Source organism: Atractosteus spatula, chromosome 22, assembly GCF_055471065.1.
Source record: "Atractosteus spatula isolate fAtrSpa1 chromosome 22, fAtrSpa1.hap1, whole genome shotgun sequence".
Lineage (NCBI taxonomy): Eukaryota > Metazoa > Chordata > Actinopteri > Semionotiformes > Lepisosteidae > Atractosteus > Atractosteus spatula.
The window spans coordinates 1,320,282-1,344,321 of record NC_142727.1 but is presented as its reverse complement, the minus strand read 5'-3'; the positions used below and the strand labels follow the sequence as shown (position 1 = coordinate 1,344,321).

Sequence of the window (24,040 nt, the reverse complement as noted above, 5' to 3'; positions counted from 1 at the left end):
TTCAATTCATCGCCTGTGGAGTTTTGTAAGTGGAGAGGATGTTTGATAATGGGATGTCTTAATATGACGTCTGTCAGTATGAAAATGAGGCACTGTGATGAGCTCAGGTCACTGTCTTTGGCCATCACAGTACCCAGTAGAGTTGGGCACTCGTGTGCAGAAAGAGTGTGTGTCCTAGTGTGGCAGTCGTGTCTTACAGTGCAGAAATTTAAAATGCAAAGCGCGTATAGTCCCATTCTGTTTCACACACTCCCTAAATTCCTGCCTTCTTCCCCGGGAAGAGTCCAGACCTCCTCACACTCGGATGGGCGGTCGCTCACAGATCCATTGCACGTCTGTTGAGCAGGGAGAAGAGGAGATGGTGCCATTGTTGCGACTCCAGGATCCACTGACACAATCCCCACCTTTTCCATACGGCCTCTCTGTGACTCTGTGTGAGAGCAAGAGAGCGGAGTCATGTGGAGGGCGCAATCACGCTTCAGTTTAACCATAACAACATGATTATTATCTCGAACAGCACACATGAAGATAGCATTGGGTCTGCAAACTTACACTTCTGTCCCCAGAGCTCTGCCATCAACCCATCTCCATTCTGAACTGCTGTCACTTCTATTCAGGCCAATCCAGTAGAAGTAATTGTCTTTTACTATAGCACCCAGGCTCTTCTGCAGAGAGACAGAGCGAGTTACCCAAGAACAACCACTTCTCTCCGATATCCATGTCTTGTCCCCCGTCTGCATGTGAGCATGTGATTCCTTGCACAGGTTAGTGTCGATCAGGTATTTGTCAGTATGTTAGTGTATCTGTCCCTGTCAGTGTCAGTGAAAGTATGTGATTCTCAACAGCTCCTCTGTGTCTTGGGTCAGGAAGAGTCGTGTGTCTGTGATTGCTGATGTGCCAGGTCACTGTGTGTGCAGCGGTCTCTGTGTCACCTCACCATCTCAGCTTGGTCCTGGATGGCCAGGAGATCGGTGCCCAGATCAGAACAGGCCTGCCGAGCTGAGCTCCAGGGCTTCCGCACAGGGGAGATAAAGTAACAGTTTCCTCTGGAGCCCTTCACCCACCCGCTGGGACAGAATTCACACAGCCGCCCTGTACGCACACACACAGAGCACAGCAGAGATATGAGTTTGACCACAGGTTCAATTCCATAAACAACTTTTCATGTTTTTAGAAACTCCAAATGGGTTGAGGGATCTCTTCGGTCTTGGGGAGAGTAGCCTACTAAGTAACTGGAACAAGCGATGGACCTACAGCTGAAGCCAAGCCAGAGGATGATTTCAAGACCGGCAGTCAAACGATGTCCTAAGCACAAATGAGCAAACTAAAGAGATCTGCATGTAGGGTTGAACACAGCTGGCGAATCCAGGTTGGGTGGAAGTGTAACACAGACCAGTGTTGATTCTGCTTGGTTTGTGAGCATAGATAGATAGATAGATAGATAGATAGATAGATAGATAGATAGATAGATAGATAGATAGATAGATAGATAGATACTTTATTGATCCCATGAGGGAAATTGCAGAAATTGCAGTATGAGCTGCGCGGTGTTACCTGTGTGCTCAGGCTTATCACTCCCACACAGGGACTCTCTGAGTCTCACCAGCACCTTCTCTTCACAGTCCATGTTGATCTTCCACACTGCAGATCGCACCCCAGAGTTAGTCGGGTTTACAGTCACTCCCACAAGGACTTCCCTTTCAAGTAACAACTGATCACAAGGATTTAAGAGACTGAATGTTATTTAGCTGTGAAAAGCACAACCATCTAAAGAGACTTCCAGTGATGCTTTTGCACATACCATATATTATAAAGTCCAAGTTATCAGCTCTGGATAACTGGTTTGCCTCAGGGCTCATCGGCGTTTCATTTCTGTACTCTGATCACCAAGAGGTCTGACCCATTTAAAACGAGTTAGATGCAGCACAGTTAATTTCCTTTTTTATATATTTATACTGTAAATTAGATATGTGTGTTTACAAAAGGAGATACTTACAGGTTATGCCCATAGTAAGGACTGTGACCACAAAGACACAAGTCACGACTCCCAGGAAGATGAGGACCCAGCTCTTGCGGTTGGAGTGAACTGCAGAAAGGAAGAGGAAGTTAGGTCAGCACATGCTATGCACAGCGCCTGCCTGGATACTGACAGTACTCTGAGCAAGCAGAGAGTCCCACTAGCATTATTTTAACACTGTTGCTGAGGTACAGGAACAGGATTTGGAAGCGGAGAAGGTATGATTGACATCTGGCAGCCTCTCTTGACAGCACGGCTCTGCAGACATCCTGTGAGAGAGCAGACTTCTCACTCTGAGACGAGCTGGCAGCAAAGCTGAGCGCTGCCAAGTGACAACAGTGTTTTATGCCGAGAAGAGAGTGGGGTTGTGCTGAAATAAGCTTAGACACAAGAGAACACTCACTGAGTAATGCCCAGAGGAAAAAGATAGACTCAGGCAGGGATGCCTATTATACAGGTAGGTGACATAATACTGCATACCTGTACTTTTGCTCCTGTGATATTATTATAATTCAACAAAATCTGTATTGAGATGTGGTTTGCACAAACATTGATGTTGCATATATGATCAACACTCGATGATTGGAATTCTGTGAAATTGGCACTACAGATCATGTGACGTCCCAATACTTTAGGATTATTATGAAATAACACTAAAGACAGTAGATCTAGTAAGGACCCCAGCTGTCTTAAATTAGAGGCATGTGCTCATATAAAGCAGAGCTTGCAGCTCCAATAATGCTCTGACAAGAGCCGAACATACAGCACATGCAAAACAAAAGCATGTGCACTGCAAACTGCTGCTGGGAAGAGAAGAGCAACTACAGCAGGGCTCTGCAGTGTGAGACACGGTCTTACCCGGAGCACAGCACTGCTGCCCTCAGAGCCTCATGCCTCCAGCCTCCTCCCACCTCTGTGCTCTGCTGCATCATGTACCCTTGTTCGCCCTGCGGATTTCCTCAGCATTAGCAGTGAGGCAGGAAGCAGGGCTACAAACATGCTGGCTTCCAGTTAGTGTCGTATCAACAGGGAATACTGACCTACCAGTTTGCCCTAAAGCTTCCCAACTGGCCCAATTCTGTAGCAAAAGCTTCTCAGCAGCTTTTTGCAAGAATCTAGTGCCTGCTGTTGGAATAAATTAAAGCCTTGAAGCCCGAGTCTTCTCTCTCTCCCCCTCCAGCTTCATCTCTGTAGTAAACCCACACAGACTACTCTCCTGTTACTGAGAGATACAAGGTCTATATACCTTACTGCAGTTTACTTCAACTCTTTATGAGACATGAACTAGAAAAATGTAGGAACATTATGTTCATCTCACAAATATTTCCACCACAGAATATTGTTAATATAGAATAAAATAATATTGGTGTTGAAATCTGGAATTATACTGTATATAAATATGAACCCATGTACATTCTGTATTCAAGTAAAGCTGAAAGACAGTATCACAGTGTTCCAGTGCAGCAGACAGACAGTATCACAGTGTTCCAGTGCAGCAGACAGACAGCATCACAGTGTTCCAGTGCAGCAGACAGACAGTATCACAGTGTTCCAGTGCAGCAGACAGACAGCATCACAGTGTTCCAGTGCAGCAGACAGACAGCATCACAGTGTTCCAGTGCAGCAGACAGACAGTATCACAGTGTTACAGTGCAGCAGACAGTATCACAGTGTTACAGTACAGACAAACAGACAGTATCACAGTGTTCCAGTGCAGCGACAGACAGTATCACAGTGTTCCAGTGCAGCAGCAGACAGTATCACAGTGTTCCAGTGCAGCAGACAGTATCACAGTGTTACAGTACAGACAAACAGACAGTATCACAGTGTTCCAGTGCAGCAGACAGACAGTATCACAGTGTTCCAGTGCAGCAGACAGACAGCATCACAGTGAACAGTGCAGCAGATAGTATCACAGTGTAAAGTGCAGTAGACAGTATCACAGTGTTCCAGTGCAGCAGACAGACAGTATCACAGTGCTCCAGTGCAGACAGACAGTATCACAGTGTTCCAGTGCAGCAGGCAGTATCACAGTGTTCCAGTGCAGCAGACAGGCAGTATCACAGTGTTCCAGTGCAGCAGACAGACAGCATCACAGTGTTCCAGTGCAGCAGACAGACAGTATCACAGTGTTCCAGTGCAGCAGACAGACAGCATCACAGTGTTCCAGTGCAGCAGACAGACAGCATCACAGTGTTCCAGTGCAGCAGACAGACAGTATCACAGTGTTACAGTACAGACAAACAGACAGTATCACAGTGTTCCAGTGCAGCAGCAGACAGTATCACAGTGTTCCAGTGCAGCAGACAGTATCACAGTGTTACAGTACAGACAAACAGACAGTATCACAGTGTTCCAGTGCAGCAGACAGACAGTATCACAGTGTTCCAGTGCAGCAGACAGACAGCATCACAGTGCTCCAGTGCAGACAGACAGTATCACAGTGTTCCAGTGCAGCAGGCAGTATCACAGTGTTCCAGTGCAGCAGACAGGCAGTATCACAGTGTTCCAGTGCAGCAGACAGGCAGTATCACAGTGCTCCAGTGCAGCAGACAGACAGTTTCACAGTGTTACACACTGCAGTAGACAAACAGTTGTAAGGTGGGCTGTACTCACTATGGGGGGGTCCTGGCAGTGTTGGAGGGGAAGTGACATCTGCAGTCCTCTGTCCAGTGACTGTGGAAAAACCAATGACTGAGTAGGTTATATCTTCTGCCATAGTCCGTAAGTCTAAAAAGTCTCTGCTTCTTTTTCTGGTTTTCTTTCCTCAGATTTTCAACCCAGTCTTTGCATAGGTTCCTCTCTCCGTTGGTGAACTCGTCATCTCTGTCTCGGTCTATCTGTCTGCCTGTCTCTCGCTTTTTGCCTTTTGCTTATCTATAGTGACGTATTGAAAGAGAGAAAAAGGTGGAGAAAAGCAGAGAGAGGGAGGAGTTTTCTGAGTTTCAGTACTTTGTGTCCAGTTGTTCAGTGTCTCTTTATCGCTCTTATATCTGATATAATTAAGTGTCTCTTTATTATATTAATGGCCCACTGGCAGAGATGCTATCCTGTTGCACTGGCTTCTGGTCCATGGCGGTGTCCTACTTTGAGCCCAGCCAACTTGTCTTTAGCAACTGGGAAGACTAACCACAAGGACAATATACACTCCTGCCTGAAATCAAACCCAGAACACAAGAGTTGTGACGCAAAAGCTCTGCAATTTCTCTGATGCACTTTTAACTGGTATAATGAAGCACTGATATTCTGGTACAGTAACACACTGATACTTTGTTATGCTGGTGGAATAATGCACTGATATACTGGTACACGAACTGAACTGGTGTTCAGATGCATCGATACCCTAACATGCTGGATCACCAAATCAGTACATATCCGATACTCTACACTGTCCCATCGACACAGTAAAATGCTGACATATGTAAGCAAAGTCCTAACCTTCTCTTCTTACTCATTAAGATGATACAGGCTTGCATCTCCTTCCCAGAGAGCCCTTTCTGGTTATGATGAAATAACTACCACTGCTTCCACTTCAGACATGAGAGTCCAGCAGGAAGCAAGCGAGAAAATTCACATCTTCTTGATGAAGGCAGAGACACCTCTTGAGTACCATGCAGTGTATATTAGATTGACTCACACAGTAAGCCATTTGGTAGACTTATCATTTTTGTTTGCAGTTCTGGTCTTTTGTAGTGTTAGCCCACTGATGGAAATATTATAAGTAAAAGTGAAAGGTACTCTAAAGTGAGGAGCATGTAATAGACAGGCTTCAAGGCCTCTACTTGTGCAGCACCTAATGCTAGTTTAGATCTCAGTAGCTGGGTAAGATCCTACTGAATCCTATAGAGGGATGATGTGAGTGTGATTCTCCTAGCAGAGGGAACGGCAGTGGAGTAGTGCGAATATACTGCACAAACCCCCTCACTAGTGTAAGGACTGAGCCAGGGAGCCGCTAGAAGAGTGGAGATGGGGACTTGAGATCGACACAAAAGAGATACAGGAGGGAAGTCCTGGGTGGGTGACTTATACAGATGCAGGCAAGCTTAAAATTTAACCTTCCTCTCGAACGTCTGCCACAAACTCACAGAACAAGATACAGTAGCAGTCTGTTCCTACAGCATGTTTTCCATCTGAGAAACGCAGATGCTATCCTGCAGTAGAAGGGATTGAGGCCGCTTCCATTCTAAAATACTAGAGAGCTGTAACAAAACAGCCCTATAACATATATGTATCATTACAGATGTCAAGCTCTTTGAAGATACTTTTCCACTTGGTGAGCTCTCACGCAGCTCTTGAATGAAGCTCGTCTAAGGCTGCTCTGCACTCTGAGCACATGCAAAGAGTTTTAAATGCTCAGTGATCAGCATTACAGGCAGCCCATCTGAGAACAGGAAGTTACGTGATCTCATCAGAACTCTCAGGCTAAAGGAGAGTTTTGCCTGTCCATCACACCCCCAGAGTTGGGTCTCAGTTCAAACCTACATCAGCTCACCCAGTCATTGAGTTGAAAAGAAACACAACGAAGACTCCACAGCCGAAACGTTGTGTTTCTTTCCTTCCCTTTTCAGCAGGGAATACACCTTTACTTGTTCCTTTGCAGCCTATGCATGCTGATGCACCTCCCTACTTGAATATTTGTTCTATCTATCCATGCATGTGGTTTTCTTACTGGACCCAGTCACTGCTACAAAGGTAGGACTGCTGACAGCTTATATGATGCTCTAGGCACCAATTCTAGCAGCTCTTTCTTCCTTCTGTGATGTGGTCAAACTCTCCAACTTCAAGTGTTGAAGATAACACTTGTGCGTGTGATACTAAATGATGATGCTGAGCCTGTATCATTTTGTACTCTGCAAGCTCTCCTCATGCAGACAGGTTCACTCTTTTACAGTCATTATGGAGTACTGCTGTGGTCTTCTTACTGTTTCTGCACTAATCATTACCCTATTTCCCCAAGACATCACCGGCCAGTCAGATACACTGTTGAGAGTTTTCAGATGAGAGTATCTTATATTAATTTTGTCCTTTGCTCGGAGGCATGTGCTAAAGCCACATCAGAGATGTGTGCTTTTTAGAGAGGCGCCTGTTAATTCTCACTAACTGGTAGAAAATTCACAAAATTCATGGCAGCAGAGGAGTCTTTGAACAGGTGCAGAAAACTAAATACTCAGTCTGGGGTGGGACATTTTTTTTTGATGTGTCAGAAAAAACAGTCGAGGTTCTCATGCAGTTATAAAGCATCAGAGCTGAGGAGCCGGGACATGGAGTTTTCCTGTTACACTAACACCTCTGCTGCCCACGCCTGCTGTGTGAAACAGCATGGTGACCCAAGTTGTAAAAGCATATTACCCATTTCCAGTCGCCATTTTCTCAGTTACACAGGTACAGAGAACAACCGACGACAACAGCTCTTTCCAAAACACTGCATTCTCTCTTCTTGTATCTTTACTGATTTTTACAGAAACACATTACCTGGGTGGAAGTTTCATAAGACTATTATATTCATAACAGTATGAAGAATATAAGGGGAATCCTGTTTGCCTCCAGGCCAGAAGAGGGTGCTGTGGAAATCTAAGGACATCATTCAAGTTAGAAGCATTACTGCCATGGATTTTCAGAGACAATGGAGTAGGGTAAGCATGCATCTATATTGCAACTTTTTATTGTACACAGGTTACTGAAATTGTGTTTAAGGTGGATTCACATAGTTCCCCATGCACTGGTTTGATCTGAATGACAGGAAAGCTATAAAACACCTGCACAACGATGCAGTCCAGTACAGCTGTTGTTACTGCTCTGCGGTGTAAGCTTTCTAAAGATTTACTTGAGATGTGGAGAAAAATACAAACTATGTTCTCTTCAAATGCACTCTAGTCAGCCATTAAAAGACCATACAGCAATTTCGAAGCATTTTTAGACTTTACAAAGCTGTTACCAAAGCAGTCAGTTGTTTGCAGATGGTTGGCTCTTTTAATATCATTGAGTTCCACACATTTCAGCAGACAGTGGTGCCAAGTCTTCCCCAGAATGTGTTTTTAAATGACCAACACTGCTTTTTATCTTCTCCTTCTTCTCCTTATTGGTAACTGAGACAACTATTGCAAATATATTGTAAATCAGTGAAATTTTTTTGTGGTGTCTATTGTGAAATTTGTGTAACACTTTGCAATCTAATCTGTATAAGTGGCATAATTTTAAAGTGAAGCAGAGAGACAGGGTCTCTGGTATCCTATGTAGCAGTATGTCTGCAATGAACTGAAGTGTGTGCGTGCGTGCGTGCGTGCGTGCGTGTGTGTGTAGAGGGAGATGGCTTGTATTCCTGTGAACCTGAGGACAGCATTTGGGTCGGTGATGGGAGGACGTCTCACCGACAGGATGAAACCTAGAGATCACAACAATGATTTTCTTTCTGGTGGATGAAAGAACAGGCAGTCAGAAGTCACTAGGAATCCCTGCATGTGGGGGCAGGTTTCATATCCAAATGGGACAAGACCCCAACGGACAGTAACTCTTGAAAAACAGATGTTTGTGGACACAAAGCTAGTGGGCTCTTGCCTGAAGCCTGCAAGTGCCCCAGCTATTTATGGGCCCTGTTTGGAGCCTTGTGGTAAAAGCACACAGAAAGCTGGCCAGTGGAAAGTCCCCACTCATACAGCATTGAGCTGCAGGGCTGCTGTCGGCTCCTGGCTGGCCAAGGCAGAGAGAAAACCACAAATCAGCAACCCCACTCCAGCAGTAGTGTAGCAGCCTCTCTTGTGGTGTTTGAATTATAGTTTTGAGACAGCTGTTCCAAGATCAGCCATTCTGCCTTTCAATTCTTTTATTCAGCATTTGTTAATACTGTAACATTTTGACTTTGCTGAGCGTGTTCAACACCCCCCCCTTTTAAACGTGCTGTTCTGGCTTGGATTGCTCTCATAGAAGGTGTTACTGTTGCTGTGTCGACTCTTGCACTGTCTGAGCAGGTGGGTGTGGTCTATAGTGACGCAAGGAAGTGTCTCTTTTAACAGAAGACACCCTGATAGGGCTCACACCAGTATAATGTTCGGGTTTGTTCTGACTGTAGATCTGTCTTCCTTATGGAATAAAGCCTTTGGACATCAGCGTGTTGAGAGCAAGCAGACCAGGGGGCTTTCTGACCTGTGATGGATGTTACAGTGGCCAGGAAGGCGGGACAAGAGGAGAGTAGAAGAAACTGGGTGAACATGCAAGAGGAGGAGATCGAGGAACTGGAGGAGAAGAACAAGGTCTGGAGGAGAAGGAGAAGGAGCTGGAGAAGAACAAGGAGCTGTGGGAGAAAAAAAGGAGCTGAACAAGATGGACTGTAGGTGATGAGGAAAGAGCTGCAGAGGCTTGAGAATTTAACAGAGGGCAGAGAGAATGAACTGGAGGAGAAACAGAGCTGGCTATGTGGAACCCTCCTCTGGAGAAAGACATACGTATGTAATTGTACAGGAGGGAGGCTCAAACCTGTACAGAGCTCCCTCATGGCCTTTCTGAATGCTCATGTTCAACCACTCCCATGTTCATGTTGTGTCAAAGTACTATCGTATCTCTGGAGCATGAACACACCATGTTGTGCTGTAGTAAGCATGTCTGAGAAATATTTCTGTATTCTTACTGTCCCTCCAGCACAGTAAAGCACAGTGAAGGTCTCTGTAGCAGAACAGACGAGCTGGGACTGTGGTAACGAGGTTCAACCACCAGAGGACAGCATTGCAATGGTCCTGGGAATACAGGCTGTACATTTCCAAGAAGGAATTAGGGAATTGGCTACACCTGGGGATGCTCCCTATAAAAGCACTTAGGACAGAGAAAGAGGTGATCTGAGGAGACACTTACAAGACTATTAACAGATCTCAGGTTGAGATTCTTAAAAATTATTTGTTAACAACTTAAATTCAATCTTCTGGGAGAGTAATGTTATCAGGAGGCATCCTCAGTTGTTTCTGTGTCGGCTCAACGGTAAGAAAGAAGACTGGGAAGATTGAGGCCGACCACACAGAAATGACCAGGTGAGGATCTTCCACTTCTACAGGGGTGAAAACAGGGAGTTATATGGACGGGAGCAGGTCAGCCACTGGGCAGGCAAGGGAGCGACATCAGGGTGGTGCCCTGGACCACTTAATCTCCCTCACCTTTGGGTGGAACTCAAGTGCAGGATCCCCCTGCTGTGCTGCCAGCTAAGGATGACCTGTCCCAGTTCCCTAAAGCAATAGGCACGCGCAGCAAACCGATCAAGTCCAGAAATACTATGGGAAGTTCAACAAAGTGGATATTGCAACATTGATTTCCTGACACTCAGTATTAATGCAAGGGGATTTTCTATGCTTCAGCATCACTCCATTTCCTGGAAAATCGGATCTGACGGCGTCATGTGGATTTTAAATATTGTTTGGAAGGTATTGATTTAGAGGCACTAACACATGAGAATAAGATACTTCTACAAAACTTATACAATCCTCAAAGCTGAAAGGGCCAACAAATGCATAAGGGACCCACAGAAAGCTTGTGATCTCTATGTTTTTGTAAATCTGTTCATGCTGAGTGTATGCATCCCAGTGTGCTTGAGGTTTGCCTTGAATTCAAGTAAGTAATTTTACTTCCAGCGGTACTGGGACAGTAAAGTCAATGCTAAGTTTTCTTTATAGTCGAGCCATCTATTTGATCATGAGATTATTCTCACTGATAATTGAGTGCCAAATATGACACCGTCAACGTAACTGAATACAATAAAATGCCTTTCAGACTTTTGAACACACTAGCACAAAAACATGTGATTTCAAGTGACTTATATGTATTGGAGTTTTAAGGACATTCCAGTGTGTGGAGGTCAGGTTGTACAGTAGATCCCTTTGAGACACTAACTGCATGAAATCAGCTCCCTGTACTCTAATCATCCAAGATAATTTGCTGAGTTCTTTCCTTGCGATGTTTTTACTTCCAGGTTTTCAGCCTGTAAATTATTGCTGACATGTTTTAAATTGGAGATCAGTAATTCACCCCAAAGATGGTCTTCCGTGTGGCCAAAAGTCCAGATTTCCGATGCTCTGAAGCCAGTTTGGGTTATTTGCATGAGCCCGGATGATACAGCGAGCCTCTGCTCCACACTGAAGGACAGCACCACTGCTGAGGGATTGGAGGGGTCGCTGAGCCCCCACAGCTCCCAGCTGGTTTATAAGAGGCTTTGAGCACTTTGATCAGCTTCAGTTGGTCTGCTATAGAAAGGATCTGCAAGAGCACCACTGTCAGCACCACTTGCTCCATGAAAACTGGGGCTCCTTGGCCAACACAGAGCGCCTTGTGGTTTCTGACATGTCTCCAAGTACTGTGTAAAGACTGGAAGTGTGGTTCAGTACTGCTCACTTCCCAGTGCAGCCAACAGCAGAAACCTGGAAATCTCCAGCGATCTACCTGCCATCATGCACCAAGTAAGTGCCTGCTCGATGGTGGGAGAGAGCTCATTTTCCTTTTTGTGGATTGTGTGGCACCTCATTCACACTGTGTCCTTAGGGCTGTGTTTTAATTCCATTCCAGGGGCTCGGGACACGTTAAAGTGGCCCTAGAAAATCATTAAAACAGCCCAGTCGAAGAGATTCTGGTGTTGGCAAAGGGTTTCCACAAGCTGGCCTGGAGTGCTGATGAGTTTGTGAAGCAGAGGTGTGTACAGCTGGTTGGTCTGAACCTGTATTCAGCCTGTGTCTTCTCCTCTCACTCAGTCTCTCTGGCACAGGGTCTCATTCCCTCTTGTTACCTGAGGACAGGCACACCGGCATGCTCGCACAGCGCTGCTCGCAGATCCAGTGCAAATGGCCTTCACACTTTCGGGAATTAAGAGTGATCCGGGCTTGGCTCCAGTGCCCATAGTTACAGTCCCCATCCCAGCTACCCTCCTTCAGTGTGACCCTGTGGAAGATAAGGACGTAAGATATCTAGTCAATGTGTCACCAGCTTTATAACGCCTCTGTCTCTTGACGCACAACTCCCTCCCACCACTCCAGGTCCACACAGCACTTCTGTCCCTCCTGCTCAGGCCCATCCAGTAATAATGCTCCTGTACCAGATCCCTCAGCATCTCTTGCAGAGTTCAACAGAGCAGATCACCAGCAGCGGGTATGGATTCAGCTCATTAGTTTATCAGAAAAGGTAGAAGACTCATCTGATTCTCCTGGATGACTTCAAGATCATCCAAAAAGTACATTCTTGTGCCGTGGTGGGACCCTCAATTTCCTGGTGGGACACCTTGCTCCAGACACCCTCACCCTTTGTGTACGTAAGTGTTTCAGATTTCCTGTCATGTGGGGGTGTGGAGGGATCCTTGTACTGCCCCTGTACTTTGTGTTTCAAGCTGTGCAGGTCTGCTTTGAAGTTGCCATTTGTATAAAAACCTGCCCAGCTATTTCCGTAAAGACCAGTTAAAACAGTGTATACCTAGACATCCACTGCGCTATATCTCCAGTAAAACTGTAGAGAAGCTCTAGTCCTCACCAGTTCCCTCTTGTCTTCAGTCACCACCAGCTCAGTGTTGCTCTGCTTCAAGCCGTTCTTCCACACTGAAAGAGTAATTATCCAGTAGGTCAGATGTAAATAACTTCAGTACAGTGTAGACGTGCTCTGGGGACACAGTATAGTTATATAATGAGTGTGATGGAATCACACCACAATGACAAAACTTCAATTTACATTCAACTACAAATTTCATCAAGTTCTTTTAAGACAGTGGCTTAGTTTGCATACAGTTCCTTTTTGAGACAAAGTTTCAGAAGAACCACACTGAGGTTCCTGGCTGGTGTGTACTTGAGTAACGGCCACCTTAAGGGTTTCTGATCTCTGATGTTTCTTGCGCAGAAGAATAGCAATGTAATTTTTTTAACAGTGAACATCTTGAAGCGAAGTACATGTCGCTGTGTTACTTATAAGGTCGAGGACATCTAGTTTTTCCAGATCTGTTCAGGTCCCAGCGTGACTAGGTGACTGATTTGCCAGAGTCAGGTGTAAATCAGTCGAGTCCTGAAAGTCCGACTCCGCTGCCTGCTGCTCTTCACTGCTCCAGGTCAGGGCTGTGAGTCCTGCTCCTGCTCAGGGGCTGCTGCTCTGGTGTTCTGCTGCTGGTGCTGCTCTGATGTCCACAGGCCTGAGCCCAGCAGGTGTGTGGGTCAGCATGTGGCTAGAAAACCACTCGCCCAGCAGCAGAGCTTCGCACTGACAGCAGCGAAGCGTCAGAATGCAGAGTCTCAGACCTGTCTTCATGTCACAACAACCACAAGTTTGAAACTTCAAAGAAAAGCAGACACCCCCACAGCAGGTCAGGAACTGCACTAGCTGGGGGTTCAGATTTTGCAGTCCTGTCCTGTGGTAATGAAACACAAACCTTAAAGGAGCATCAACTCTGCAGCCTGAACTCCTCCTTTAACAGCCTGGCAGCCAGTAGATTTATTAGTGCCAAGACTGTCAAGTGCACAGGTATAAACGATAATGTGTAATTGTGCATGGTTCATTTTCTACTGTGAGACATAAAAGTCAGGTATAATTGCTCACAAACACACACGAGTATCTGCAATAAATCAGATTTGTGAAACTTGCCGACTGCCCCCAGGACAATGACTGTGACCAGTAAGACACACAGACACACTGTGACTCCCAGAGCCATCAGGACACAGCTTCTACACCTGGACAGGGCTGGAAAGAGAGAGGCAAGAGGATCTATAGTGACAGAACCCACTACGGCACACTAACACCGCAGTGCAGCTCAGAGGTTAATTCATACCGTACCTACTGGACACTAGTATATTAAAACTGCTCTGGACCTGACAGAGGACGAGGCACTAATACCAGAAATTATACTGCAACAGACATCAAGATTGCTACAGACAGACAGGCTGTATCAGAAATTTTACAGCGTGATCAAGTACCATAGCAGACGGCAGCAGTAGAACAAACCTGCAGACAGTTTTAGCTTCACAGTGTAGCCGACCGTATACACAGTATTACAGCATAGCAGACAGACAGTATCAGTAGCGATAGCATGTAATGGACATTATCAGATCTACTACACTATCGCAGACAGTATCAGCAGTATTACATTCGACTTCATTACAGTCAACTGCCTTTTCCCTGCCGCTGGCAGTCCTGTTCCTGTTCGAATTTTGGTAGGACTTGTCAGAATCGTAAGCCGGGCCTGCACTGGCTGTACTCACTGTGCTGGGTCTCTTGCTGTGCTGAAGGAGACCTGAGGGCTCCACACTGCTGTGAACGGGCTCTGGAGTTTTTGACGTTAACGTAGAGATTATCATCAGCCATGTCCTCTTCTCTGTATTCCACTCTGCTTTTCTGATCCACTTCTGTCTCTGATTCTTTCCCCTCTGTCTTTTTTCTCTATTTTGCTCTCTGTGTGGCTCTCTTATCTCCTTAAGATTTACACAGTGAGAGTCTGAGAGTGCTGATGAGAAAGAGACAGAGGGAGGGGTTTTCTGAGCTCCTGTCTTCTGTGTCCAGATGTTTCACCGTCACTCTGCCCTGACGCACATCTTCTTCCGATGTGTTTAAACACTTCTTATTGCCATATGTGCAAAAATGTTCATATGTGCTTGTCTGATTTTCAATTCTGAGTCTGTTCTCTTTAGATTCTGGTCCTATAATTAATTACAGGTTTTTTAAATGAGCTACTTGTGTCAGTGAGTACTGCACCCGGTGGATAACATTGCACTCATTCAACGTTTTTTTTTTGCTGGTAGTTTGTACATCCATATGTAATTTTCTTTTCTTTTCTTGTTTGCTGATCTATACCAAAAGACGAATTTTCTGATTGTATAATGGATCACTGTTGATTATAATGATGGCTGAGGTTAGAGTGCCTACAGCAGATTGAGCTGCATGTTAGAATCCCTGAAGTGGAATAACGCTCCAATTTTCTGAGCTGCAGAAGGGGATGGGTTAATCACTCAGGTCATCAGATCAGTTTCAAGGTAGTTATCTAATTTTTGGAATCTCTTCCTGTGGTTCAGACCTCACTGTTGTGACTGGCAGTACACTCTCTTTTTGCGCAGGTATGGAGCTTCTGTGTGAAGTGGGTTTCCCTAATTAATGGTGTTCTTGAACGGACGTTCAGGTGAAAGTCAGATTATCGTCTCTCACTTCCTTCTGTGCTCATGAAGGGTCCCTGGCTAAACACGGCATCTCTCTTTCATACCTCCCTCCGCCCCAACAGTTCTCGTGGATGCGACAGCACTCATCTCCAGCCAGTGCTGACATTTCCTCAGCCGGGCAAGTTAGAGTATTAAGCACACTGACCCTTTACATTCGTCAGCTTGCTTCATCATTGCTACAGTTTGAGTGAACAGCTGATTAATGTAGAATAAAATATTGAGGCCATGGTTGTGCATGTATGATAGAGTAAGACATATACCTTCAGCAATGAATACAGTATAACCTCGGACAGAAGAGTGTCAAATGGCACTATGGGTATTCACATCTGCCAGAAGATTCTGCAGGTAACACATTTCTTACCAGCTCTTCTTACTCTGAACACCTATTTGGCACCTACTTTAAAAGAGGAAATGGTAAGAAACTTCTTTAAATCAGCTAACCGGGTCACTTTACAAGCCAACACAAGTTCACAGTGCTCACTCACTGACTAAGTTTGCAAGTACAGATTAGAGCCTATTTTATTTTTTTAATCTGAAATTTGCTTCTTAAACCCTCTTTCCTGTGAAGCACGACCGATCACTCTCTGCGCCGTAAAGGTTGCTGCTGTCTTGCCTTTTCGTCTCCTCTTCAAGCATCCTTGTGATGCCCGTGGTTTTGTCTTCACACCTCGATTAACAGGAAGTCACATGACCCAACCTGCACCGAGAGTCCACTGATGGGTAGTTGGCAGAATGGCACTCCCAGCCTCTTGTTCTTCAGTGTGCTGAAGTGCAGGAGGGTTGCTTTGCAGACACAGAAACCTGCCTTGGAGAAAGTTGGGTGGGTTACTTTCAGATTTTTCCCCACATCGATGAAGATGTAGACACACACAACATCGTTGTCTGTCTACCTAGTTCAATCTCAGATAGTGCAAACATAAAATACTGCAACAATAACGAAGTTAGAGTTAATATACCACCCCTCCCCTTCCTTCCATTGTGAACTAAGAAACACTCACCCTCCAAACAGAATAGAGACCCACATGCTGTTCCTTCTGTCTGTCCCTGTATCCCAGCATAACCCTGGATTCCCACTGTCCAGACACGCTTCTCTTTTCTTCAAACAGCAGCTGGGTATGCACTGCTGGTTTTGAAGTTTCTCAGTAGAATTTCTCTGTGATATTTGCTCTCTCCTGCTTGATCACACACTTGATTCTTTGCTCTGCTGCAGAGATCAGAGCACCAACAAGAATTGGTTTAAATCCTACAACTCTCAGTTTCCTGCGTCATTCATCCCAGCATCATTCCTCTTCCTAGTTTAATTCCTGCATCTCCTCTCCTGCTGCTCCAATGTCCATGCTTGGACACTCACACTGAGTCTCTGTCAGTGAGACAGCTGGACACGCACACTGGGTCTCCATCAGTGAGACAGCTGGACACTCACACTGAGTCTCTGTCAGTGAGACAGCTGGACACTCACACTATCAGTGAGACAGCTGGACCCTCACACTGAGTCTTTGCAAAGGCAAGCTGCAATGAACAAACACAAAAAACAGGAACTTACAAAACTCCTCCTTCTGACTCTTCTTCGTTCAATATCCTTCCTTATATCACTCTGCGGAGGAGTGTAAAATTGAAAGACACTGAGACAGTAAGACACCATGGCTGAAGAGGTGACTTATGCTGAAATCCAATTCACTAATATAAGAGGACAGAAGTGCTCAACCACCACTTCTACTCCAGCACAGCCACGAACCCCCCACGGTGAGTATCGCTCCCTGTTCGTCCGTCTGCCGCAGGGTAACACCGCGATACTGTCTCTCTGCGAGACAATAACAGCGCTGATGCGAAGCATACGTGAGAAGCTTGACCAGTGTTTTATAGGGCAAGTGCCAATAGCATTCTCCAAATTATAAAACAAGCTCCATCAGTCATGGGGAATTTTTAGGTAACTAACTCTGAGGGTCCTTAGCAGTGACTAGTGAAGCTAGTTTCAAGGTTCCCAGAGTACTTTACCAGCGATATGCAAGGAAATGGGAGATGAGTTCTTGCGTTTCTTGCTAGACATTTTCAGCTCTCACTTAGAATGGCGGTGTTAAAGATTGGACACGTGAATTTATAAAAAAGGACAGAACTGACCCAGGAAACTGCTGACCAGTCTTACGCCTGTCGTACAGGTAACGTTTCTGTGATGGTACAGCTGAGTTAGAAGAGTGCTTAGAGAATAATGAAGCCTCTGAGTCTGTATGGAGTTAGAAAGGGAGGATCCTGTTACTTTTGTCATTTTCTTAGATTCTTCGAACAACAGGTCTAAGGGATCAAACGAAGGCATGCAGCATCATAAATGTATATAACCTGAAAGCTTTTGATAAGGTCCCTTTTAAAAGGTTGATTCTCAGAAGCACAGGGAATCTAGTGTAATATACGTATCTGGATTGAAAAATGGTGGAAATCCTGCGAGCCTCATTATCCACAGAGCACATCTTCTACTTGAGCAGATACAAACACTGGAGCCACAAGCTCTCTTCTGGGCTCTGCACTCTATGGCAGCAGCTGAGGTTCTTGCAGAGTTAGCGAGCTGCTTACGTTGGCAGATGCTACAGAAACAAAGCAGGAGGGAGGCAAAGACTGAAACAGGTTAAATCACAGATTGGGCGAACACTTGGAAAATAAAATGTAATGTTGATAACTGAAAAATGATTGATAGTCTATACGCATCACATACAGAAAGCTACACACAACAGTGATCTTGAGTTGTGTGTGATTTCTTCCCTGTCCTCACCTAAGACAGTGTAATGTAACAAAGCAGACTGTACTGTATTCTACAGCACACAATATGGAAATAAAATCAAGGAAGTTAAAATGGCACTGCTAAGAGCTTTCTTAAACCACTGTCTTCAGCTGTCACCATGCTATAAAAAGTACATTACAGTCTTACATTACATTACGAGTTCAAGAAGAACAGGACTGATTTCACAGACTGCGATGAACCTCATCGTGAAAGAGAGCAGATCGAACAGATTGAGCAGATCGAACAGAGATGTAACGTAAGAATGAGAGAAGCTAAGGGATATAAATCTGGTCACATCAGGACACTCTGTATGGGAAACAAGGACACAGAAGTGCAGTTTAAAAGTACAAGGCAGTCCCTCTAGCATGGAGAAGAGGAAGCACTTCTTTACACCACAAGTTGTAGATCTCTGGTGCAGACTTCCCAGTTAGATCGTTCAGGCTCATACTCTGCTCTCTTCTAAGAAACGTTTCTAATGAAACGTTTCAATCAGCTGTCCAACGTCCAAACCAGAAACACAAGTCAAATGGCCTCCTCTCATTCTTCCTTTCATTCAATCCTTTCTTAGATTTCCTTCCCATTTTTAATTTCATTGCTTTTCTTTCTTACGCACAGCCCTTCTCTACAGTTCCTCTAAAGCAGCACTGTACTCGAGCAGCAAAAGGGGAAAGTATTTTTAACACGCAGCGCCCAGCACAGAGCAACTGTTCTGTCATGTGACCTCTGTGTTGCTGGGTTTTCAACTTTAGTCACAGATCCTGATGTCAGAAAACTGAAGCGAAATTAAACCTTGTGTATGCAGCACACAGAGACAATAATCTGCAGTTAAAGGATTTAAATAAAACTGGTCAATTCCTCCTCTAATTAGAAGGTAATTAAAAATCCTTTCCAGAGCATTTCAGCTGCAGTGGACACAGGGATAGTAATCTACAACTATAGGACTAAAATTGAACTGGTCCATTCTTCTTTTCCAATATCTTACCTCTAATTAATAAGTAATTAGAATACCTTTTAAAAATCCTTTCCGCAGGTCTTCAGCTGCTCCCTGTCTCCACTAGTGTTTGTAAACACCCTTCCCCTTTGCAGACACAGTACAGACCAGCCTGTGTACCTCAGATCTTCATTTAAGGCCAGAAGAAAGGTCAGAAAGAAGAGGTTGTCAATCAGCCCGTTAATTGATCGCAAGATCTTGAAAGAAACCAGGGTATTGGCTTCACCCACATGGCTGGGCTGCTTGTTCCACACTCCCACCAGTGTAGAGTGAATTTAACAGGGTAGAAGAGTCCAGGAACCATCTAGTTTTCCAGCAAGTCATGCTGTTTACCTGCTGTCTTGTCCATTACCAGTGTCCCAGAGCTTGATCCTCATCATATCCCAGCGCTCCCTGACAGGTGTTTCTGCCTCTCCTGGGGTGAGATTAATGTGCTCTGGTGTCCAGTCAGGCTGAGTGTGTTGACACCTCTCACTGTCTTTCTCAGGGCCAGGTTAGTGCTGGAGTGTCTGGTCAGCTGGATGTTTAAAATTTTCATCTCTTTCTTTCTCTCCAGCTCAGGCCAGTAATAGAGGACGTCTCCATATTTCTCTAGCAGTCTCACTGTTCATCTTCCTGGTCGCCATGGCTGTCATGGGCATAGTCTGTGAGTATAAATCACAGCCTTCTCCTTGAATTTAAATAACCTACTATCAGCTGGCATTTTAGTACATCGCTGCTAAAAGATGAGAACTTCAACGCATTTTTCAGCAAGGAGTGAGCATTCTTAATGGAAACAAATGATCCTCCCAGACCAGTGGATAATAAAGTTGTTAAATATTGAACTGGATCATATCTGTGATTGATAGAACAGGTAAATAGAGACAGGCAGTTGATATACAGATGGACAGACAGATGAATCTGGTCGATAAAATAATGTTGTATGTTCTGGATTTGTGACCTGCAGTGGGGAAACGGATCAGCTCAGACTGGGAGAGAATACTGGAGGAGAAGGAGAAGGAGCTGGAGGAGAGGAGGTCAGAGCTGGAGAACCTCCGGCAAGAAGTCAGTGAACTCAGGAATGAATCTGCGATGTGCAGCAATGAGTCTGAGATTTACAAGAATGAAGCGATGAAGTACATGAATTTAACCGAGAGATACGTGAAGCAGATGGAGAGTGCAGGTGTGGACCCCTCTACTGGAAGGAGAAGTAAGTGGGTGTGTAATTTGTCTGGATTTGATGTGAGGGTGAAACAGAAGCAGAGCTGGTCAGTACGGGCAACACTGCATTGTGTGGCGAGAGCTGTGACTCCTGGGAAGGTAAGATCACATGACGAGGGTGTAGAAATCCCAGTCTCAGCTGGTGCAGGACTCTCCTGAGACAGACTGCAGCCTGACTCCATGTCTCAGCAGGGGCTGGAGCTGCTGCTGTTGGTAATAGACGTGTTTGAGAAGACAGACAGACTCTCCGACATGAGGATAAGAGCCCCAGGGCTGTTCTCTACACAGTCAGTGACAATCAGGTAGAGACTCACCACTGACCCGTCTGTCAGTGTGAGTCTCAGTGCTGCAGGACTCCAGGAGAAACAGTACAGGAGCTCAGTGGCTGAGTATCACTGAAGTGAACTGAGAGAGTCTGTACAGAGGAGAGTCCTGAGGAATCACTGAGGCTCAGTCAGTATTAATGCAGGTGATTTTCTGTGTGTCTGTCTGTACAGAGGAGAGTCCTGATGAATCCCTGAGGCTCAGTCAGTATTAATGCAAGTGATTTCCTGTGTGTCTGTCTGTACAGAGGAGAGTCCTGAGGAATCCCTGAGGCTCAGTCAGTATTAATCCAGGTGATTCCTGTGTGTCTGTCTGTACAGGGCAGCAGTGCTGTCCAGAAGGATGGAAGGGGGGAGACTGTGGAAGATGTTACTACGTCTCTACTGACCGGAGATCCTGGATGTCTGCGAATCAGTTCTGCTCATCAGTGGGAGCTCATCTGGTGGTGATTGATGACAATAGGGAACTGGTGAGGACTAGAGCTTCTCTACAGTGTGTACCAGCCCCAACAGGCTGCCCTGGAAACTGAGTACCCCTCCCAGGAGTTGCGTAGTGCCTAGAACCAACTTACCCCGTAACCTTAGAGCTATAAACGCATGCGAGCAGTAGTTTAGTTTAGTGTTGACTGCAGTTGCCAGTATGAGCTGGCTGTACTCAATCCTGTCAAGCTCCACTTTTGTGAGGACAAATCCCGCACTGAAATACGACACTCTCAGGACAGTGATCTCCACACTCCCAGGGTCAGGACAGTGAGATCTCCACACTTCCAGGGTCAGGACAGTGAGATCTCCACACTGCCAGCTGGACTGACTGGTGGTGTCCAGGGTGAGCTGACCTGCTCTGTCTCTCTCTACAGGAGGTCCTGAGGCGTCTAGTATCAAATTACTATTCCTACTGGATTGGCCTGAACTGGAACAGCAGCAGAGGTGTGTGGAGATGGGTTAATGGAAGTGACCTGAACAAAGAAGTGTAAGTGTGCTGTGGGTTTGTAATGCACATTCACAGTGCACCTAGGTCGTTAAGGAGAGAACTGGGAAATGTATCACAACATCACTAGTGTCTCCACTGCAGTGGAGAAGATTGACTGACATAGCCTGTCTACAGCTCTGAGTCTCTTCTCTCTCATACACACAACCTGTCTCTCTACAGCTCTGAGTCTTCAATTAAACAATGAGTCTAATCAAAATGAGCACCTGCAGTGATCAGAGCCTCACTAATCTGTACTGTACTGGTGGAGTGTTTAATTAGTACTGCTGTGGAATCACTGCACTGACTGTGTTGTGTTGTGTTTCAGTTACACTGACTGTATTTTCAGTGTATTTAACTGTGTGCTGATTGGTTTCTACTGATGTGTCACCAGGGATATGGTACTCTGCTGTGTTAATATGAATTATTTATGATCTTAATGATATTAATGTTTTATATGTGTCAAACATGAATAAAAAGACAGTTTTCACAGGACGTCTTCTCTAAGACAGCAGAGGGAGGTGGAGAGAGAGGTGTTGGTGTGTTGAGGTGACCACACTGGTTCAGTGACTCTGATCTCCTTCTCTCTCACAGGATCACAGTTGATACAAGATACTCTGGGAACTGTGCCACTGGATACTGGAGAGAGAGTGGGCTCACTTCATATCCACAAAACTGTGAATCACCTCTCCTCTGGATCTGTGAGGGGATCCTGTGAGAGTCTGGCAGCCCCCCTCTCTGTCCTGGGGAGGAGGAGAGACATGAGAGAGAGAGACAGTGTGTCTGCTGGGACTCCTCTGCTGATTCCTGGAGATGATCCTGGTCTCTTGTCTCTCCACTGGTCCTCACTCTGTCTCTCCTTCTGTCCTCCAGGCTAGAACACAGTTATATGGCCAAATGAGCAAAAAACAAGTTTAACCGTTTGAGACAATCTATTTCATTTTAGGATGTGTAATAATTATTTGTTTTCCATGCTTCCATCTTTAGAGTAAAACTTTTCATTTGAGTATTTTTACTGATTTTATATGTGATAGTTTCTGTTCCAGACAATACAGCCTGAGTGAAGAGATCTGGGCTGTTTCTTGCTGTGTCCAGTGGGACTGTCTGTGGTCTCTGCTGTCTCCTCTAGACTCTGCTCATTCCTCTGACTGTGTCACAGTTTCTCTCAGCGCCTGAGTCACTGGCCTGTCTGCTCTTACTGGGAAGCACTAGGAATGCTGATGATGATATTTTAAAAACTCACTTTATGACATTTTATTATGTCCTTTATTTATTATTCATTTTATTACATTTGTCCGAGGTGCTGAACAGCGTCTTTTATCAGAAACTGACTCACAGAACGGTTCCATACTGGCTCTGTCCAGGAAGCTGAATACAACTTTGTCGATCCCCCTGCCAGAAGATCACCAAACTATGTTAACCCTTTAATACTGAATAATAATATTGATAGATTTAATATTTAACGAATCATCATTTCTTATAGTGCTTAAATATATTAAATGCACCTTACAAACATTCGGAATATAATGTTGAAAAATCAAAAATACGCAGAAGGAAAAGCAGAGCCAGTGTTTTTCTCTTCTGTACAGTTTTAGACATGACACCATTCAGGAGAGAAGAGCTCTTCAGTTCTGTCCAGTATTTCAGGTAACAGTATGAAATGAACACTTCAAGAGAAAGCAATTTCTGAACATTTTGGGTTCATTACAAAATCGACCAAAGTCATGTTGCATGAATTATATGATACACAAACTCTATGAGCTGACAAGATAATATTCCCAGCTGGAATGCTGTCATCATGAGAGGTCTGCAGGGTGATCCCACATGAAGCTCGGGGGTTCCAGTTTTGCTGTGGGATTGTAGCAGGAGGATTCTACTGGCTCGGTCTTGGAATGTGTCTGCTGGATCTGAAGGAAACGTTCCCCAGACTGGCTCTGGGACATTTTACCTTCCACTTTAGATAAGATGTGCTGGAACATGCTGTCAGAGAAAAAAAAATAAGTCCAAACAAGTGAAGATTGTGAGGTAAAATTGATCAAAGGTGCAAAGAGGCCAGTTTGGGTTTGAATCCATCCTCGTGGCCGGATGAGTCTGGTGCCGGTTCGTGCGATACAGGTGGGCTGCAGTTCTGCTTGTGTCCCACAGGTGGCGATGAGCTCCTCTTCCTGCACCTGTTTCTGGCAATAAGGTGGAAATTTAAATGCTAAAAGTGGCCTGTGCGGTTCATGAGAAATATTGCGGTGATGGTGTTTGTAAACCATTTTCCTGTTTCGCACACCTCGCAGAGATACACCGTGGACATGCGAAACATCCGTGAGGTACGTCGACCTTTTCTTTATTTGATCGGTAAACACGTCTGTGTTCTGGAAGTTTGACTCTGGAGTCGCCTGTACGGAGAGAGATGCGCGTTTAATGCGCGTGTTTTGAGACAGTGAAATCATTTCTTCGCTCGTCTCTCCGCGTATGATTTTAAACAGGATCAAATGTATCAACACGGAGGCTGATTTCTCGGTATATCAATACATGATCGCTGCTCCTGTCAGCCGTCTAATATAGTTCAGGCGGGTAGCTGCGTCAGCATGCTTAGGCTGCAAAGGAACAAGTAATAGGTTTATTCCCTGCTGAAA

At 45.2% G+C, this 24,040-nt stretch overlaps 2 protein-coding genes across 3 annotated transcripts; one reads left to right on the top strand and one right to left on the bottom strand.

The window, feature by feature from the left end:
- Positions 1-294: 294 nt before the first annotated feature.
- On the bottom strand, positions 295-4,736 carry LOC148816436 (natural killer cells antigen CD94-like). The gene is made up of 6 exons (XM_088939402.1): positions 4,634-4,736; positions 1,997-2,086; positions 1,555-1,641; positions 938-1,092; positions 553-665; positions 295-430 (listed from the first exon to the last, which is right to left on the bottom strand). The coding sequence occupies exons 1-6, from the start codon at positions 4,734-4,736 to the stop codon at positions 295-297; spliced, it is 684 nt and encodes a 227-aa protein (XP_088795528.1).
- A 12,058-nt stretch (positions 4,737-16,794) lies between these two features.
- On the top strand, positions 16,795-22,604 carry LOC148816435 (uncharacterized). Of its 2 annotated transcripts, none has more exons than XM_088940098.1 (6): positions 16,795-16,905; positions 19,480-19,569; positions 19,870-20,112; positions 20,768-20,916; positions 21,304-21,373; positions 22,008-22,604. In XM_088940098.1, exons 1-6 carry the CDS (start codon positions 16,803-16,805, stop codon positions 22,289-22,291), a joined length of 939 nt encoding a protein of 312 aa, XP_088796224.1. In that variant the 5' UTR covers positions 16,795-16,802; the 3' UTR covers positions 22,292-22,604. The 2 variants fall into 2 exon arrangements, with proteins under 2 accessions (XP_088796224.1, XP_088796225.1); XM_088940099.1 differs by having other exon boundaries at positions 21,304-21,416; positions 22,008-22,237.
- The last annotated feature ends 1,436 nt before the right edge of the window (positions 22,605-24,040 follow it).